The sequence below is a fragment of the Pteropus alecto genome, unplaced genomic scaffold (assembly GCF_000325575.1).
Source record: "Pteropus alecto unplaced genomic scaffold, ASM32557v1 scaffold189, whole genome shotgun sequence".
Classification (NCBI taxonomy): Eukaryota; Metazoa; Chordata; class Mammalia; order Chiroptera; family Pteropodidae; genus Pteropus; species Pteropus alecto.
In genome coordinates this window covers 677,801-697,128 of record NW_006442117.1, presented here as the reverse complement: position 1 = coordinate 697,128, position 19,328 = coordinate 677,801, and the positions used below count along the sequence as shown (strand labels likewise).

Sequence of the window (19,328 nt, the reverse complement as noted above, 5' to 3'; positions counted from 1 at the left end):
CGCGGGAACCCGCGGGCCTCGCGACTCACAGGGTCATCCGCATGCTCCACTTCACCTCGACGGCCTCCAGCTGGCCCCAGAAGAACCGGTCGTTGAACTGCACAAACAGGGCCTGCAAATCCGGGGTGGGGTCCACCAACTCCCAGGACGCGTCCACCAGGGACAGGGGCTCCTGGGCCGCGGCGCGCCCCGACACCTGCAAATTCCACTCCTCCTGAAGCCGCAGCGCCAAAACCAGGTCCTCATCCATCGCTGCCGGGGTCCCGGGCGAGGTCGGCCGGCGTCGTGCTCGCTCGCTCGCGCGCGAGGCCGCAGCTCCGCCCGGACGCTCTGCGAGCCGGGCCGCGCTCCCGGGAGATACCGGCTCTCGGGCTGCTCTCGGCTTGGCCCGCGGGTCTCGCGAGAACTCGGAAAACGGACTCGAGAACGAGAACGAAGCTGGACCCAAACCCCGAAGCCGAGGTTCTGGGGCTTAAAAAAAGAGAACTCAGCGTGACACCTCGTAGAGGGTTCAAAGCTTGAGTTCTCAAGGCTTAGACCGGAGGACGGTTTCGGGAGGCTACTAACCGTCTCACGATACGCCAGTAACGTCAAATGACGTCACTCTCGGCGCATGCGCAATACCCACGCCGCCCCGCCTCGCCCTCCACTGACTTCCGCAACAGCTCCTCCGGCGCAAGCGCTGTAGGCCGCTGGCGGTCGTGCGCAGGCGCACTACCCGCGCTCGGCCCGCTGCGCAGGCGCACCAGCGGACGCTCAGAGCCCGGCGCAGGCGTACTCGTCCCGCATCCTGTTTGCTCAGCCCGGCAGCTCCGCCCGCCTTGCGTGAGCCGGGACAGCGGCGGCCCCGGCGGCGGCGAGAGTGACAGTGACTGCGTGAGACCCGGACGGACGTGGCGATGGCGATGTCGGACAGTGGGGCGAGTCGCCTGCGGCGGCAGCTGGAGTCGGGGGGCTTCGACGCGCGGCTGTACGTGAAGCAGCTCTCGCAGCAGTCGGACGGGGACCGGGACCTCCAGGAGCACCGGCAGCGCATCCAGGCGCTGGCGGAGGAGACGGCGCAGAACCTGAAGCGCAACGTGTACCAGAACTACCGGCAGTTCATAGAGACGGCCCGCGAGATCTCCTACCTGGAGAGCGAGATGTACCAGCTCAGCCACCTGCTGACCGAGCAGAAGAGCAGCCTGGAGAGCATCCCGCTGACCCTGCTGCCGCCTGCCGCCGCCGCCGGCGCCGCCGCGGCCTCTGGAGGGGAGGACGGCGGGGGTGGCGCGGGCGGCCGAGACCACCTCCGGGGCCAGGCTGGCCTTTTCCCCGCCCCTGGGGGCGCCTCCCGCGACTCCGCGGGTCCGGGCGAGGAGGGGAAGCAGCGCACCCTCACCACCCTGCTGGAGAAGGTGGAAGGCTGCAGGCACCTGCTGGAGACGCCGGGACAGTACCTGGTGTACAACGGGGACCTGGTGGAGTACGAGGCGGACCACATGACCCAGCTGCAGCGGGTGCACGGCTTCCTCATGAACGACTGTTTGCTGGTGGCCACCTGGCTGCCCCAGCGGCGGGGGATGTATCGCTACAACGCCCTCTATTCCCTAGACGGCCTGGCTGTGGTCAACGTGAAGGACAACCCGCCCATGAAGGACATGTTCAAGCTGCTGATGTTCCCCGAGAGCCGTATTTTCCAGGCGGAAAATGCGAAAATCAAACGGGAGTGGTTGGAAGTGCTGGAAAAAACCAAGAGGGCCCTCGGCGAAAAAAGACGGAGGGAACAGGAGGAGGCAGCCGCCCCTCGGGGGCCGCCCCAAGTGACAGCCAAGGCCGGGAACCCGTTTGAGGACGACGAGGAAGACGAGCCGGCCGCTCCGGAGGCGGAAGAAGAGAAGGTGGACCTATCGATGGAATGGATCCAGGAGCTGCCCGAGGACCTGGACGTCTGCATTGCCCAGAGGGACTTCGAAGGGGCCGTCGACCTGCTGGATAAGTTGAACCACTACCTGGACGACAAGCCCAGCCCTCCTCCCGTAAAGGAACTGAGGGCCAGAGTGGACGAGCGCGTCCGACAGCTCACCAAGGTGCTGGTGTTTGAACTCTCCCCAGATCGGTCTCTGAGAGGTGGCCCCAAGGCCACTCGCAGGGCAGTGTCTCAGCTCATCCGGCTTGGCCAGTGCACAAAGGCCTGCGAGCTGTTTCTGAGGAACAGGGCGGCGGCTGTGCACACGGCCATCCGACAGCTCCGCATCGAAGGGTCCACTTTGCTCTACATTCACAAGCTGTGCCACGTCTTCTTCACCAGCCTCCTCGAGACCGCACGGGAGTTCGAGACGGATTTCGCGGGCACCGACAGTGGCTGCTACTCCGCCTTCGTGGCCTGGGCTCGGTCGGCCATGGGCGTGTTTGTGGGCGCTTTCAGCAAGCAGGTGTTTGATAGCAAGGAGAGCCTCTCCACGGCCGCCGAGTGTGTGAAGGTGGCGAAGGAGCACTGTCAGCAGCTGGGCGACATCGGGCTAGACCTCACCTTTGTCATCCACGCCCTCCTGGTGAAGGACATCCAGGTGGCCTTGCACAGTTACAAAGAAATCATCATCGAAGCCACGAAACACCGCAACTCGGAGGAGATGTGGCGGAGGATGAACCTGATGACCCCCGAGGCCCTGGGCAAACTCCAGGAGGAGATGCGGGCCTGTGGCGTGAGCGACTTCGAGCAGTACACGGGGGACGGCTGCTGGGTGAGCCTCAGCTACACGGTGGTGGCCTTCACCAAGCAGACCATGGGCTTCCTGGAGGAGGCGCTCAAGCTGTACTTCCCGGAGCTGCACGTGGTGCTCCTGGAGAGCCTGCTGGAGGTCATCCTGGTGGCCGTTCAGCACGTGGACTACAGCCTGCGCTGCGAGCAGGACCCCGAGAAGAAGGCGTTCATCAGGCAAAACGCGTCCTTTCTGTACGAAACGGTCCTCCCGGTGGTGGAGAAGAGGTTCGAGGAGGGCGTGGGGAAGCCCGCCCGCCAGCTGCAGGACCTGAGGAACGCGTCCCGACTCGTCCGCGTGAACCCCGAGAGCACGACGTCCGTGGTCTGACGTGGCCGCGTGTGCGGACAGGACCCGTCCCCGCGCGCGCGTGCCTCGCGGCGTAACCGTGGGACACGCCCTCTCGGAGACGCGCAATCGGAAGGAGAAAGGACAGGTGGCCAGTGGAGCCCAAATGACAAAAACACTGCGATTAGTAAAATAGATAACGCGCTTTCCTGTTAAATTATGCTGACTCTCTAACGGACATGTGGTCACGCTGTGGCGTCTCAGCTTCTCCTCTGGGTCAAAATGCACTTTCTCACGGTGTCTGTTACGAGGCAGAAATCGTCTCTGTGAACAGACAGAGTGTAAGTGTGTGGCGAAGTTTCCCCGTCCGCTGAAATGGGTCTCTTCCAGGGTACAGTGCCGTATAAAACACCCCGCCCCCCGTACGTCCTTCCTTAACCTGTGATTGAACGGTTTGGGGAAAAGAAAGGAGGGAGTGAGGAAATCGGTTTTAGGGTCAGTTTTGGTCAGAATTCCTCCCTGAAAGGAGGAACCGGCCTGTGGGCTCAAGTGCCGGACCCTAACCGACTCAAAGAGGGAGCTGTCAGCAGGCAGCTAGCTCAGCAGACGACTGGCCGAGGCCAGTGGCTGGTGATTTCCACCTGCTGATCAGCAGCGTTAGGATATTTGATTTGGGAGCAAGCGTTTACTGGAAAATCTCACAGACGATGATCAGTTTTTTTCCCAACGTATTCCTGACTTGTGGGCATTTCCAGCTGGAGCTTTTGTCTTCATCGGGCTGAGGAACGTAGCCGCAGCCGTGATTTAGAGCTGGCCCACCCCCTTCAGCGTAGAGGCTTGATGCAAATGAGAAAATTTTTCGTTGAGATGCTTGTTTAGATTTCACATCCCAGGCTGGGTGGGAAATTAGGAAAACGTCCTAAGCCAGCCCCCGGCGTTCTGAAGGACGCCTGCTCTGAGCGGAGATGTGTTTCTGTGCTTTCGTAACAGAGGAGAACAGAAAGGAGAGACAGTGTCCCAAAGCAGAGACCTTTGGTGACTCTTACGAAAAGAAAATGCTCCAGGCTGCATCTTTAATTTTTTAATTTTTCTTTGCTTTCTTTTTAAAAGTGCTCGCTTCACATTGTTTAGTAAAACAAAAATAACTAAAGAAATGTGAGCTTCCCAAGGTTTCCAAACTATTGCTCCTGTCGTAGACCGATTATATCACATTCCCCATAATTTGAGAGAAATTGTGCTAGCACATGTCCATTTTTCCCTGTTTTTTTTTTTTTTTAACGCCTACAGTAATTGTGCGAGCACACGTCCATTTTTCCGTGAGCTTTTTTTTTTTTTTTTTAATGCCTACAGTGCCTGGTCTTTCTAGGTGGTCTCCCATCCAAGTACTAACCAGGCCCGACCCTGCTTAGCTTCCGAGATCCGATAAGATCAGGATGGGAGTTCAAGTTCAGGGTGGCGTGGCTCTAGACATCTGAGCTGCTTTCTAGCTGGGTTCTTGTCCCTATGTGCCATCTCTGATGCCAGTTAATTCAAAAAGTTATTTCTTTTATCCGAATAAAAATAGTGGTATTAAGACTGTGGAAATTATGTAAAACCTAAAACAGCTTCCAGATAGTGGCTGAGGGTCTTGAAGCTCCTTAATTTCACTCATGCCAGATGAGCCCTTTTAATTTATTTTAGTTACGCCTGCTTAAAAGGTTGAAAATTATCAAAGTGACAGATTTTCTTTGACTAATTTTTTTTTTACATTGATAATAACTATACTGGATATCTCAGCTGAACAAAAAGTTATACTTTGTCTCTTTTCAGATCACTCGAATTTGATTTTAAAATTGTGATTATTTTGTGCCCCCCACAGTTTCTAAACTTATATTGTATGAAACACGTATTGTGCAGATACTTGATGCCGGGTCCATAAAATGATACTTCTGAAATCAAAACTTCTCCTAAGGCGTGACCTTGTAAAAAAATGTGAGTACTCAGTTATTTAAATGGTTGCTTTTTCGTAGCACTATCTGCTTTTTAAAACCAGCAGTACAGAATGTTTTTCTGTTAAAATTTGTGTGTTCCTTGATCGGAGCCGTAGCCGCAGGCAGTGTCCGTCTGGCAAAGCGGCTGGCGTGGGAGGTCGGTGGACGGCCGCCACCGTCAGGCTGTGCCTCTGTGCCACACAGAGCAGTCCCGTCGCCCTCCTCAGAGTGGGGCCGGTGCTTGTCTCTGAGATCTTGTTCCGTTAGACTCCAGAGCAGGTTCTAGAAACCGAACACGCTGGAGATTGTCCAGAACGTAGCACGTGCTAGACTAATGCACCGTGGAAGGGCGGGCCGCCTCTGCTGGCTGGCCTTGCCGTGACGCTGTCACTCGAGTTTGGAGTCACTGGCCTGGTCGAATTCATTACTGTGGAAAACACGCCCTGTGGAATTAAGTCTTTTTGATGAAAGCCGCATTTCACTTAAGTGCTGAAAACGTTCTTATTTTTGTTTCAAACGCTACCTGTAGTGAAATGATCGGCACTTGGATTTCGCAACTTGCTTACCTGAGGTTGGGGACTTGACATATAAAATGAAGTATAAAATCAGTCTTTGTACATTTTGCCTATTGATATGCTGTGATATGAGGGACTCTGAAATGTTTTATCAAAATAAAGCTTAAAATATTTCCTACACTGGATGAAGTTGATATTACCTGTTATACTATTCCTTAATCAGAATTTAATATTCTAAAATACAGTTTCAAGAGCCTAGGTTGTTTTCTGGTTTCGTTTTTCTATGTGAGATGATAGGTAGGAAGCTGTTAGTTAATTTAAATAAGTGTTCTACTTACAATCAGAATTGTGAATAAATCAGATCTCAATTTTTTAGGATTTCCTCGGATGGGAAATTTCAGATATACGAAACGTGAATTTAAAAAATAGATTTCATACCATCTGCACATCCCTAAATGAAGAAAATATAACGTAGGTGGTATGAGCTAGGAACTGGGATCCTAAATGACAGCTTTGTGTTTTTTTAAAGTTAATATGTAAATACCGAGAGAACCATCACGTAGAATAGATTTTAAAATACTTGTTGACTGCTAGGTCTCACGCTGACTAAGGTGTGGGGAGGACAAAATAAATTGAAGCATGCTTTCTCTTAAGATGCTTTAAAATTGGACAAAATAGAGATTAAAAATTAGAAAAAATAAATTCGAGAATAAAATGCAAAACAGCTAATTAATGAAATTGCATGCAAACTTGCAAAAAAAACAAAAAAATACCAATGTGTTATAATTTAAGTATTGTGAGAACCCGGTAGTGTTATTTTGAGGAGTTTGGAAAGTTGTCCCGGAATCATTGGCATTTGAGCTGGTCCTTGAAGGATGGACAAGATTTCGACGTGCAAAGAGGAGGGGTGACCTGAGCCTTTTGTTGTCGTCAGGCTGTCGTGATTACAGAAATCCTGAGAAGTTCCCTGTGCAAATGCCTTTGCTTACACGTGTGAACATATCTACGGGACACGTTTCTAGAAATTGCTCTGCCAAACTACATTTTAGATTTAAGTAAACGTCGAATTACTCATCGGGCGGTTGCACCATCTTAGCTCGTCCCCGAGAGCGTAGGAGAATGCCTGTTTTCTTGAGTGTTCATCCACATTTGTTCATTTTTTAATAATATGATTTATTCTTATTAGTAATAAGATTTATTCATTTTTACTAATCTGTGAAAAACTAGTAGTTTGTAATTTTTATGAGGTTGAGTATTTTTTTTAAGTACCTGTTTATGGCCTCTGCCATGCTTTTGTTAAATTATCTTTGTATTACGATTTTGTAGTTTATCGTATATTTGGGAAATTAATGCTTCATGTGTACTAAGTCTATAAGGGTTGTAGATTTTTCCTAGTTTGTCGTTATAATTTTTGTAGTACAGTAAGTTTTAGACTGTTACGAAGCCAAGATTTACCTAGGTTTCTTCTTTGTGACTTCTGTGTTTATCAGTCTTAGAAAGTTCTCACCGGCTATCAGATTCAAACGCATTAATCTTTTTTCCTAGTAATTTATTATATTTTGATATTTGCATCTTTGCTCCATCAGTAATTCATTTTAGAGTAGAAATGATACAAGAATCCCATTTTCCCACAAGTAATTAGCAAGCTGTTGCAACAAATTCGAATCGTCCTTTTCCCCCACTGACTTGAAATGCCATTTCAATAGTATGTTACATTTATACTAGACACGTACCTGGGCACATTTGTAGACTCTATATCCTATTTCAGTGGTATTTCTATTTCAATGCCATTATCAAGCTGTCGTAATTAACTGTCTTTATAATATAATTTGATAGGTAATAGGACTGGCCTCATACTTATGCCATTTCAGGTTTCCCTAACTATTCACAGGTATAGTAACTATTCAGGTTGCCGTGTGAATAATTTTAAGATGTCTTCTGCCATTTCCCAAGAGTTGACGTTCTGACCGAAACCGTGCTGCATCTGCGGGTTAATTTGGGGAGAACCAACAGCTCTATCATTTTGATCTTCCTCAGTTTACACAGCTGCTCCTTAGCACTTGCAGATTTTCTTCAGGCAGCTCTGGCGCTTGTCTTCGGAGTTTATTCCTAGGGGTTTTCGTGTGCTAATGCTGTCGTGAATGAAATCTTTACCTCCATCATGTTGTCTGTCTCTAGGGAATTGATTTTTAGTTACAGACACTCTAACCAGTGCCTTATTTAATTATTTTGTGGCTTTTAACAATTTTCTGGTTGTTTCTTTGGAGTTTTCGAGTATATAATCACATTGGCTGCAGATAAAAATCATTTTCTTTTTAGTTTTTATAATTTTATGAGGTTCTCTTACTAGTCTATATTAAGTTGAACCTCTAAAACTGTTAAATTATAGTTTTTGCTTGATATTAATATCAAGGAAGAAGAATGATACAAGACGTGTACCCAGTAGGAATGCTTTTCCCGTTTTTCCTTCGAAGCCTGATATTGGCTTTTGGTCATTCCATTAAGGAAACGGTCACCCATCCCTGCTAACCAAGGGTGGTTTTTACTTTTTTAGGTCAGGAATGCATGTTGAATTATCAAGCGAATCTCTGCATCTCTTGACCTCATCCTGGCTTTCCTCCTCTGTCACCGTAAGCTGGTAAGCTTTGCAAACAGTTCCCAATGCTGAACCACACTTACGCTGTATGAATTAATTCTGTTTGGTTGCAATATGTAACTCTTTCAACGTAATGCCTGATTCTGGTGAGAATGTCATTAGTTTCCGCGTTGGTGTTTGTCAGTGATGCTGGTGTGTGCGCGTGTGCGTGCACGCGTGTGCTTGTGCTCGTGTCACTCACTAGCTGAGCGGGCTGAGCGTGGGGATGATGACGGTGAGTCCTGAACCGTGGGAATGAGACATCACACAGTGTGACACACGTGACTTCCAGTCCTAGCTAGCTACTTTAGACAGGCTGAGAGGAGGGGCAGTGGTCTCACAGAGACAGGTCCCCCTGGTCCCCAAGCGCTTCTGACCTAACTAGCAGTGTGCGGGCCGCGCGCGGGGTGTGGTGAACACGTCCTGCGGATGCTGAGAGCGTGGGCGTGTTTCACTGCCACGCGCACGCAGCGTGTCTGCATGGTGCTCTTCCCTGTCCGCTCCCCTGGAGCGGAGTCGGCAGAGCAGACACGCGTGCGTGCTCGGTAGAGGGACACCGTAGAGCGTGCTGCTTTAACAACTAGTGGTGGTTCCCGCAGAGATGAACTGTGCACACCGGAAATGCCAGAATCGTAACTCTGGTTTTTTGGGAAATGGATCTGCTCATGTAACAACAGCCCCATAACCCACAGCACATTTTCGCCTCCGTGCGGTGGGGTTACTTCTCCCTCGTAGTTCTGTTCTAGTGCTTTCCCTTGCCTCAGCTTCTTTTTTGGAAAAAAAAAAAATCACGTGTTCATAAAGTGGTCCCAGGGCCAGACCCTCCTGCCTGCAGCCTGAAGGCCGGCCAGTCGTTCGGGGGGCTGTGTCAGAGGCGCTGGCCACATGCCGCAGGCATAGCGCCCCGGCCTCGTGGTGCCAGGCCGAGCTGGGCAGGCTGCCGAGGAACTTAGGGTGCGGCACGATGCCAGCCCTTCTCCAAAAGGTGGGACGGCGAAGACTGGGAGTCACTTAGCCACGTGGAGCTGTTTACATTTAAACTAATTATTCATCTAAAAATTCAGTTTCTCATCAGAGGACAAAGTCTCCAGTTGTCACGGAGGCGGGTCAGAGGCGGGCCTGGCTTTGAGGGACCTAACTGTTCCGTAAGTGGCTGTTATCCAAATCTCCTGGGGGAGGGGACGCGATTGCAAAGAAAGAGATGCCACAGATAGCTGAAGTGATGTGGCAGCCCGGAGGCAGTTAAGGGACAGCTGGGGTAGGGGGACAGGGCTGTCCCGCACAGCGGCAGGGCCTTGGCTGTGGGTTTTGCGGGGGCTCCAGGTCCCTCCCACGTCCGAGATGTGCACATGGGGGGGCTGGCGTGTCTGCACCGTCCCCATCCAAGGGCGTGTGTGACACATGCCCTTCCGGTGGCTTCAGCAGCCACACCCTCAGTGTCAGTGGCTGCACTTTCAGAGGTCAGTGCAGAGGTCACAGAGGTCAATACCAAAACGGACTTGGAAAATGGCAGTGAAACGGGCGGGGCTTTGTTCTTCCAAACACGTTTCCAAAAGACTGTTTTATTTAAACACTCACAGAGTTGGCTACAAACGCCTTCTTAGTCACTGTGGCGGGGACAGTCACACTGACTGCTTCAACTGGCCGTCTCGTCCTCTCTCCTGAGCCTGCTGCCACAAAGTCTTGGGGAGCTTGGGCAGAAAGATGGGTCTGTTCCTCCGCGTCCCCGTCTGCTGAAACGGTGTCCTTGGCCGACCGCGGTCCCGTGGCCACAGTCCCCACAACTGTCCGCAGTCGTTAAAGTTTGGCAGGGGCTGCTCTCCTGACTGCTGTTTTACCACCTGAGGTGACAGAGAGAGAGCACACGACACGTCACCGAGTGTGCCCTTGTCCAAGCACTGTGAAGCCACTGGGAGGAGACACAGCGAACGCCCATGCAGACGTACAGGCTGACGAAGCACCAGTGGAGACACGGGCCCCTTCGCGGGAGCAGCACCTCGCACGGCCAGCGCCCCCGGCCAGGGGCCGAGGCGGGACTGAAGCCAGTCACGGCTTCCGGGCTCCAGGTCTGCTGTGTGCGTGTTCACACCACGCCGTTTGCTTCCCGTGATGAAATCAGTGCCTCCGCCCTCCCAGGACGGGGGGAGACCCACTCGGTGACCCAGCACTGCGCTCAGGGCTGCCACCTCCCCGCCCTGCCCCGAACTGCGCTGTCGTCCCAGTGCAAAGTGTTCCCGGCCGCTGTGGCCCCTGGCGTGTCCCCAGGCATCTGGGTGCAGGTTGGCAACCGAGGCTCTGACCGGGCCCCAGCAACAGCGCCCGCCTCCTCGGGCGGGGCCACCTCTAAGCTGAGACGGTCTGCAGGACGGGAGGGTTGGCTGTGCTACCAGATGTGACGTGGACACTGACCGACCCCCTCCCCTGGGAGACAGTGACCCCAAGGACAACACGGGAGGCCTGTGCTTGACGCCCACAAGGCCAGGTGGGGTCCATTCCGGTGGGGCTGGTCACCTTTGTCGTGACACTGCCCACTGAACGCTGGTGGCGCCTGTCCGCTGATTCTTGCACTTTCTCCTAGTTCCCCTGGGGAAACCCTAGTGACACAATAGTCCCGTGTACAGTAAGGCTCTGCCGTTGCCCCTTTCGCTAGCACACCTGCTGTCCTGCCGCGCGCTGGCGAACGCCCCGCGGACCGCAGACCGCGGCCCTGGACTGAACTGCACTTACCGAGCGTTTCTTCCAGTTTACTCGTGGCCGGTTCGTTCACATTGAACAGAAACTCGTTATCTCTAGGAGAAGAAGCGACAAGCTGGCTGAGCGCGAAGCCGCGGAGAGCGACTCTCGGCATCCGGGACTATGGCTGCTCTCCCACGGGGCCTCACGGCCCTCGCCCCGCCTGTCCGGCGCGCTGGCTTGGCCCCATCCCTCTGGCCACGCGGGAGGCCCACGCTCTCACGCTCGTTCACTCAGAAGAGTGAACACTGAGCTGCCTACACACACGCGTGTCTTCGTGCATTATGACGCAGGAGCACATAAGTGCGCGTGCACGCACACACTGCACTCCCCCAAAATCTTTCTTATAATCTATACATTTCCAACCTTAAGCCAAAGCCAAAGTGCAGGCCCGAAGCACGTTCTTTGCTCCGATGTTGCTGTAATTCAGTCACGTAAAATCTGCGGGGTCCCCCCTGGTGACTTAACTTCCCAGGAGGGGGGTGGGGCACGCGCAGGGTAACGCAGACTGGACCACGCGTCCCGCCACGCCCGGGGGGCCGGCCGCTACTTACACCTTCCTCTTCTCCACCATACCGAGCCGCACCATGGCCGCGAGGGCGTTCTTCTGCACGTCGGAAGACAACACGTCATAACACTGCGAGGTGCCTACAGCAGGTGGAGAGACAGTCAGCGGACTACTTTTTGTCCTAAACCAAAGGACATCACCGCCCTCAGAGGCGTGACTGACCTTGATCAAGAAGCTGGCTTGTGAATGTTCTAACTCTGGCCAGGTACTGCTTCTCAGTGAAGTAGTCTTCCCGTTCCTTCAAGAGGTATTGGCAGATTATCTGAGTTGACGAGGGAGGAGGAGAGGAACAGGAGGAGAAGAGGGACAGTGAGAAACAACAGGACAGCAAACAGGTGTCATCACCCATCTCAAGTGAAGCGCACGTCGCATCAGAGCAAAGCCCTGCAGAGACCAGGTGCAGAAAAGCTGCAAAATTTCAGGAACTTTCTCTTGGGCTCATATCACTCTTTACAACTAGAAAAAAGAGTCTGAAATAGTATTGACATTTATTACAATGTAATAAATGGGTCTCACTTGAATGGGTCCTAAGTTAATTACTCTCAGCCTAATACACCTCGTGTTGCCTGGGAAGAGAGGCACCAGATTGTTAACTTTATTTCTTCCCTAAAAACACCTAACAACATGCGAGACCTAAGAACATTTGATGGTTTCTACCTAGACAAGTAGAAACAGAACTTATGCAACACCTACTAAGCGTCAGACGTGGGGCGAGGGAGCCGGCGTGAGCTACGTCATCAGCCGCAGCTCTGCTTGGCCAGGAAGTCAGTCCTGGGTGCCCCCGCCCAGCGCACAGGGCGGACGGCCAGAAAGTCCCCCTCTCGCAAAGCTGCATGGGGCCCCGACGCTCCCCCCTCAACCCCTGCTCCCCTGCGCGCTGGCACACTTCCTGCGGGACGTACGTGCCGTCCCTGCCTTTAACGGCTCCTCAGAGAAGCCCTTCCACGGGCCTGCACTTGAACTTTCCTTTCTCTAGCAACATTAGCATTTACTAAGCGCCAATTATATAGTAACATAATAACAGGTTATGAATCGGTCAAACGTTGCATTTACGAAGTGCCTACTATGTATCAAATGCTCTGCTACATACAGGAAACAAAAGATGTCAGATACGGTGGGACATGCTCGGTTTGTAACTGGTGATAGGAATGTTATGCTCACTGCGTCCCTGAGCTATCATCCTCCTGGGCTGTAGGGGACCTAGCCCCTGCTGCACGCAGAAGGCAGGTGTCCCCTGAGAGGTGAGGTCCCTCCCCCTGGCGGTCTCCAGCTCCATCAGGCTGAAGCAAGTTCAGGGCGGCGCGTGCCTCACCCGGAGCCGGGAACGCGGGCGAGGTCACGTACCTGGTAACACTCCACGAAGGGTTCAAAGAGGCCTCTTAAAAATTCTAACACGGTGTCTCCTTTCTCGGTGACGAGGATGTTCCCCGCCGCCACGTAAATGGTTTCAGTTTTACAAAGCAGGTAACAGCCTTCTTCAAAGTCCTGGAAGGGGGCGGAGGAGACAATGCACCCACTACACGAGGTTGACTGGGACGCTGCTGCCCGCGGCACCAGAATGCCAGCCAGTTCCATGCCCCGCCCCCAGACGGCGGGTTGACAGACAGCGGCCAGAGCCGCCCTTGTGCCAGCACTCAGTGTGCTGGGCCCCAAACACAGCAATACACACAAGACCGACGAGCCTGGGGACTCAGCCTGTGTGGCGCATTTTCTTTTGCCCTGCACAGCCACACTCCCTAAATCTGAACAGGCGGTGCGCGCGGCGCGGCCTGACGGGCTCAGAAACGTGCTCACGCTCCCCACGGCAGCAGCCTGGCCTCTCTGCTGTCTGTGCGGCCCTCCCTGCCCGGCTGTGAGCCCGACCCGCATCGGCGTCTATGCCACGGGCAAGACGCGCCCTCCAACTCCAAAGCAAAAGGCCCGGCTCATTCCAGCAAGTGGCAAGCGGGCGCACGTGTGCTGGTTGGTGCGTCTGTAACAAAACAGCGGCTGCACGAAAGGTCCAAAAAACCACCGCCTCCCCGCCCCCCACCAAGTACTCCTCAGTCACTGGTCAACTTTGACCAAGAACCAAACTAGTCTGAACTGTGAGTGTCCCAGCGTCGCCCCCACCGCTGCACGCGGAGCCACCCAACAGCCCAGACCCGCCCGCGCTCGCTCGCCCCCCGGCTGCGTTACCTTTACTGTGTTTCCTGGAAAGAAGATGAACTCATCTGAAAACATGTCGCGGAGGAAGCGAAAGCAGCTGTAGATTTCCTCTGGAAACAAATTCACCACATGTCAGTTGGGTTGTGCCATCGAGTCTGCGACAGTGCAGAGTAGCACGTCACAGGCGCGTACGCTATTCACACATCGGGGACCAGAATCAAGGCCCCTCGTGGAAGCTGTGACACGCCCAAAGTTTACCTACAGAGCAAATTACAGTCTAGACGTTTGAATGGTTGAATCTAAATGACAAGCAAGCCTGTCATCAGTCAGTCTGGAACAAACAAGATGCCGTGCGCCTCAGAAGCCAAGGCCTTCACGTCCCATCACCAGGGTCCCCAGCAGAGGACAGGGGCAGGCTTCTTCACGCCCTCCTGCGTCCCTCTGTCCTGCTGTCCTGCACACCAGACCACACCAGCACACGGTGACAGCCCTTGATCTGCGGACACCGACCTTGCCCGCCTCACCTTCCTGACCTGCACTGCGAACTCTGTCATTAGGAACGACCCATACAGGTGGACGAGAAGGTGGCCTGCATTTCGGGGCGTCTGGCAACCCTCGAAGACCACGTGTGTGCCCCTAGCTGGAGATGGCTTCTGACGTAAGAAGCCTCGGATTGAAGTGAAATCGAGGTCTGTGTCTCCATGTCCTGAGCTAAGTCATCTGAGCTCTCTGGGCCACCTGTCACTCACAAAGCGAGGGGCCAGGCAGGGGACCTCTGAGGTCCCTCCGGGGCTACGGGTCTGTGGCCGAGCCCTATGCCTCTCCACAGACTTTCCCTTAGAATGCCTGCAGAGCTTTGAAAACCAAAACCAGAATGCCAACGCCCGCCCATGCCCAGACCACACAGCGCCTCCGGGCGTGGGGCCGGCCTCCAGGAAGCCGTGGCCGGGGCTGCAGGCCCTGTGAACACACACTGGGTCTTACTCACACTCCCGTGAGGAGTGCAAAATGCTGCTTGCTGTGTCTGGGACGCCCTCCCACCCACGCTGTCCGCTCCCATCAGCTGAGGGACCTGTCACGGCAGAGAAGGGGCCTCAGCCCGGGAGGCAGAACCAGCCTGTGCCAGGGTCCGCCCCAGGCAGCCATGCATCGTTCTAGGCCCAACTCTCCTTATAAAAGCAGTGGTTTAGATTACATGGCTTCTTAGGTCCCTTTCAAGTCTCAAATTCTAAGCAGATGGCCATGTCTTTGGGGGGAAATCCTAAGTTCTGAACGCCCGGGCCCACCCCGCCGGCAGGGGGCTGCGGGCGTGTGCTGCCCTGGGTGGCTTCTGGGTCACTACTGCTCCCCCCGCCCCCCACCCGGACGGTGGCCTCTTCAAAGCTGAAGAGCACGTTCCCCGCGGTTACCTTTCCTGGCCCCGGGTGTCATCTGCAGAGCCAAAGCGACGAGCGAGGGGCGGACGAACACGTTGAGCAGCTGGTTCCGGTACGCCGAGCACATGAGCAGAGTGACGTGCTGCAGGAGCAGGCCGTCCACCACGTCCGAGTCTGCGGAGGCCACCCTCAGGACCACGCGGTCGTTGGCCAGGCTGGCGATGTTGGAGTGCAGAAGGATGCTGGCCTGGATCACGTCCTCCGCCGGCTCGTTCTCTACGCACGAGACGGGCCATTCAGGCAAACGGCCGTGCAGCGGGACGCGCCCTGCCGGAGGCCCAGGCCCAGCGCCCGCCCACACCGGCGCCCACCTGCCCGGGCACGGGCCCCGTACGGGCTCCAGGCTCCGCCCGCTGGGCTCACGACCGCGCACGAGGGCCGTTTCTCGAGAACTCTTCCAAAAACCACTCTAAGGACACGTAACGCTGTCTTAGCCACTTTGCAACCAGCGCTTCTTCAGGAAGCGAGGTGCCAAAGTCTCGTGGGAGCAAGTCACTAGGTCGCGTATCTGTGAACTTAGCGTGTGCCGTTAAGACGTGCCCCACGAGCGCACACATGCACCCCTCGCGCAGGCCCGCTCTGAGACGACGACTGTCGCTTTGCAACTCTGCAGGTGAAGCAAAGGGCGCCCAGACGGGGTGGGACGCCGAGGAGGCCGCCCACGTCCTCACACCACTGGCTCTAAGGGGGTGTGCCCAGAACAGGGCTTGGGCGCTCGTCAGCGACACCGCCGCGGCCTGGGATGCCCCGGCAGCCAGCAGCAGAGGCGTCGTGGCGGGGTGGCAACAGTCAGCAGACATTCTCGGTGACGAAGCTCATTCGACTGCAAACATGAGCCAAAGCCTAAGCCTGCTGACAGGCGGGCCAGCGGGCACTCGGACCACGAGGCCAGCAGCAGCCCCGCAAGGCCGGTGCCAGGGGGTGGGGCTCTCCCTTCGGACCCCAGAGCATCCATTCTGCTCTAATTTGCCCTGCCTGAGCTTGCTCAAGGGAATGACACAGTGCGTGACAATAGCACGTACATGTTGCGATACGTGCTACGCGCGTGATACACGATGCTCTGTCGTGACATACGTCACGGAGAACTGGCCACGAGAGCTCAGGAGTAGGGGCTAGTCGAGGGAAAAAGGAAAGAGTATACAGAGCACCCTTTTTTTAAATATATTTTTTTTCTTTTCCCGAACCCTAACCCTGAAGAGCACCTTCTAAATTAGGACCGATCTCAAATCACCCCATGTTACTCTGCGCAGATACTCACTGGCTCACGTTACAGTGACGAGGCATTTTCGTGGCCGAGCAGATACCCTTAGCTATGGACTGGCCCCATGTTTACCCCACCTTGAGAAAACGAAATCTTAGAAAGAGGCGCCTGTTTTCATACGTTCCTGGGCCAAACAGGTAGAGGAGCTTATTTAGCAGACTGCCCTCTCTCGTGGCTTTCCACCTTGTGTGGCAATTGACTTGTCGTCTGTCTCTTGTTGGACCCCTGCAGTACTGAGAGCACGTGTCTGACCATCCTTGCCTCCCCGAACACTGCCGTCAGGACCCTCGTGGGCATTCTCGGCCCCTCCGCAGCTCTTCGGCTCGGCCCCACTGGAGTGTTTCCCCGCGTTCGCGTGCGACCTGCTCGCCCGCCCTCCTCACACCCGGGGGACCTTTGGACCGGGCTGCGCCTGGCTCATCTCTGCCCCCTGGCGGTACCAGCCCCGAGCAGCCGCTCACGACAGGTAAACGAGCCAACACGGGAACCCGACTGTAAATCGTCCCCTGGTCTCCAAAGGACCACAGTGGCCACTGCAGTCTACAGTTTCACATCAGAGACTGCCAGCGCGTAAGCTCACGCACACCCCCACACCCAGCAGTGTTCGTGACTCCGATGAGGCTTTTACAAGCTGTCACCGGAGAAACGTCTTACGAGGCCACCAGCCCTCGATCCTCGCGACGCGGCCAACGCCACGTGGCTTAAGAAGCGGAGGTGCAGGGGGCCATGTGGAGCGCGGAGTGTCTGTTCTCCACTCGGCCGGGTCCCAAGCCCTCTTGGGACCTAGGACAAGGACGTGGAAACCATTCTTCTCAAATCAACAACATGCTGAGTTCAGTGTCCCACAGTGATAAAAATAATGAGGTTTCTCTCTCTCCCCGAGCTTTGCTCAAAGTCCTATGTAGGTTTTTCATGCCCAGGCTATACCTTTTCCAAATTAAGAAGTGGAAAAGGCCAGCGCTCTCCTGACAGGTGTCCCCCGCACACACCTGGCCACGCGAGGAATCCCCCGAAGGCCTGGGCCAAGCCTCGCAGCCACACGGTCTTCTCCACCAGAGCGTCCAAGTGCAGGGACGGCTGGTTCTGGAGCAGGACGGTGACGACCAGGGTCCACGGGCTCAGCACCAGGTTCTGAATCTGCAGGAGCTGCATCCGGTAGGCGACTTCGGTGACGAAGGCGTGCATGTCCTCCGACTGCTTCTGAGGGATGTATCTAAAAGGAAGGACAGAACGGGTCACGGTTCGGTGACCGAGACACGCAAGGGAACGGGACACGGGACGTGGCAGACCCGCCGGAGGCTTCTCGCACTTTCTGCCGAGGGCTCCCAGGCCCCGCGGAAGGCCCTCCTTCGCTTGCTCTGCCCGTCTGCAGGGCCGGCTCTTGCGAGGTGACAGAACTACTCAAGGGAACAGGGTCCTATTATCCCCGGTTCTGGGCAAAAAGCTTATGTCGCTTTACAAACAGAAAGCGACCCCACTCTGAGGGCTGGTCACACTGCCGCCCTCTCCAGACCCGCAGCACCTCGGACGTGGCTTGCAGGACGCGTGCGTTGGGTTACAGAACCACCGTCCACGTCTGCGCAGGGCAGGCAGCTGCCCACCTGCCCGCCCCGCCGTCCTTCCGAGCGGCGTCAGGGCCCTGCCAGGCACTCTCGCCTGAGGGACTCTTCAAGCAGGGGTCAGATGACCGGAACCCGCACGGAGCTGGCTGGGCAGGGTACACACCTGACCTAGAAGCAAGCCACGCAGTCCGCCGCAGCCAGTGACGGCGCCTGGACTACGGGACACGGGCCGACCCGACTAGAGAGCTACAGGGAGAAAGCCTGAGGCAGCGAAAAGCCGGCACCTGCTCCTGACGGCTGACACAGCTGCTGGCGAGGCTGGTGCTGCAGCCGCGTGGCTGGCCGGCGGGTGGCTTCCACCCCGCTTGGCCCTTGGGGCCCTGACCGTGCGTGTAGCACGCCCGCACCCTGCAGGGACCGATGCATTTCCTGGCCCAGGACCACAGCCTTTCGAGGACGGGGACTCAGCCACATCCGTCCCTGGTCCGCCACCCTTCCTAGGATCAGACGACGTTCCGTGCGCCGCTGTGCCCACATGCGCTCGTCGGTGACGCTCCTCCCCCCACTTCTGTGTCGGCCAGACGCCAGGTCCCCTGAGAAGAGCGCACCCTGGCTCTGCGCGTTTGACACAGGTACCCCGCGGCTCCCTGTTTGGGGAACCATGTGATTCTTCTTTCACGGAGGCTTTCTGACCCCCGACATGTCATCTCCAGTGACCCAGATCCAGTCCCAGAAGTGCCAAGAGTCACGGTTCACACTTCCAGATTTCCACCCCTGAGTCAGTATCGGTTACGAAAACACCGGCCTTGCACCTGGGAACCAAGTTGTAGGGGCTCCGGCTCATCCTCCCCGCCGCCAGAGATCGGAGCGACACGGGCTCTCCGAAGTACACGTAGATGTTGCCAAAGTTCTCCGAGAGGATGCGCCTGGCCTTCAGCAGCCCCTGCCAGGGTCACGACAGGGGAAGAGAACACGGGGGTCAAGTCAGCAGCCGCTGGCGTGCAAAGCAGCGTTTCCTCTGCTTTTCAATGAAACCAGGCCCGGCCACCGCGTACGTACTGTTGTAGATTCCCTCGGCTTAGGGACCCCTAGAAGCTCATACGCGTAGAGAGTTTCTTCCAATATCTTATCGTAACTGATGCTAATGGGAACGAGGTAAGTATCAAAAACTTCTCTTTTGAAAAATGGTTCCATCACGATGTTCAGCAGACCTGTAAACACAGGGAGAAATGGTCTCCGTGAATACTGCAGAGTGGAGAACTCAAGGGCCTATCGACAGGGAGGCACGAAAAGTGAAGCCTGTACACTAAGCGCAGAGACGTAAGCAGTGGAACTTAGGGACAGTCACACTTATGAAGAATCTCTCGCCAAAAAAAGCGTCAAGGTGTACTTAGCAGCTTCGATGACGCCCCACCTAAACTTTGGGATTTACTTTTCCTCCAGTCTATAAGCGACCTACCAAATTTAGGAG

The 19,328-nt window shown here is 55.1% G+C and overlaps 3 protein-coding genes and 1 pseudogene across 4 annotated transcripts in view; 1 reads left to right on the top strand and 3 right to left on the bottom strand.

Annotated features, from left to right (window-relative positions):
- Window positions 1–598, bottom strand: part of SPRTN (SprT-like N-terminal domain) — a 7,351-nt gene extending 6,753 nt beyond the window's left edge. For both annotated transcript variants that reach the window (XM_006920723.3, XM_006920722.3), the window contains exon 1: window positions 30–598. In XM_006920723.3, the coding sequence (XP_006920785.1) occupies window positions 30–250 (221 nt within the window). In that variant the 5' untranslated portion in view covers window positions 251–598. The remainder of the gene's footprint in view (window positions 1–29) is intronic.
- Window positions 599–761: 163 nt separating this feature from the next.
- On the top strand, window positions 762–5,772 carry EXOC8 (exocyst complex component 8). Its single transcript, XM_006920721.3, has one exon. The coding sequence runs from the start codon at window positions 900–902 to the stop codon at window positions 3,069–3,071; it is 2,172 nt and encodes a 723-aa protein (XP_006920783.1). The 5' UTR covers window positions 762–899; the 3' UTR covers window positions 3,072–5,772.
- LOC112470030 lies at window positions 4,371–4,498 on the bottom strand (annotated as a pseudogene).
- A 3,909-nt stretch (window positions 5,773–9,681) lies between the features above and the next one.
- GNPAT (glyceronephosphate O-acyltransferase) overlaps window positions 9,682–19,328 on the bottom strand; it is a gene marked incomplete at its 5' end in the record, with an annotated part of 19,856 nt that continues 10,209 nt past the window's right edge. The window contains 11 exons of the mRNA XM_015596244.1: window positions 9,682–9,990; window positions 10,877–10,938; window positions 11,437–11,530; window positions 11,613–11,712; window positions 12,795–12,935; window positions 13,629–13,708; window positions 15,008–15,250; window positions 17,285–17,508; window positions 18,670–18,800; window positions 18,917–19,068; window positions 19,317–19,320. Coding sequence (XP_015451730.1) covers window positions 9,947–9,990; window positions 10,877–10,938; window positions 11,437–11,530; window positions 11,613–11,712; window positions 12,795–12,935; window positions 13,629–13,708; window positions 15,008–15,250; window positions 17,285–17,508; window positions 18,670–18,800; window positions 18,917–19,068; window positions 19,317–19,320 — 1,275 coding nt within the window. The remainder of the gene's footprint in view (window positions 9,991–10,876; window positions 10,939–11,436; window positions 11,531–11,612; window positions 11,713–12,794; window positions 12,936–13,628; window positions 13,709–15,007; window positions 15,251–17,284; window positions 17,509–18,669; window positions 18,801–18,916; window positions 19,069–19,316; window positions 19,321–19,328) is intronic.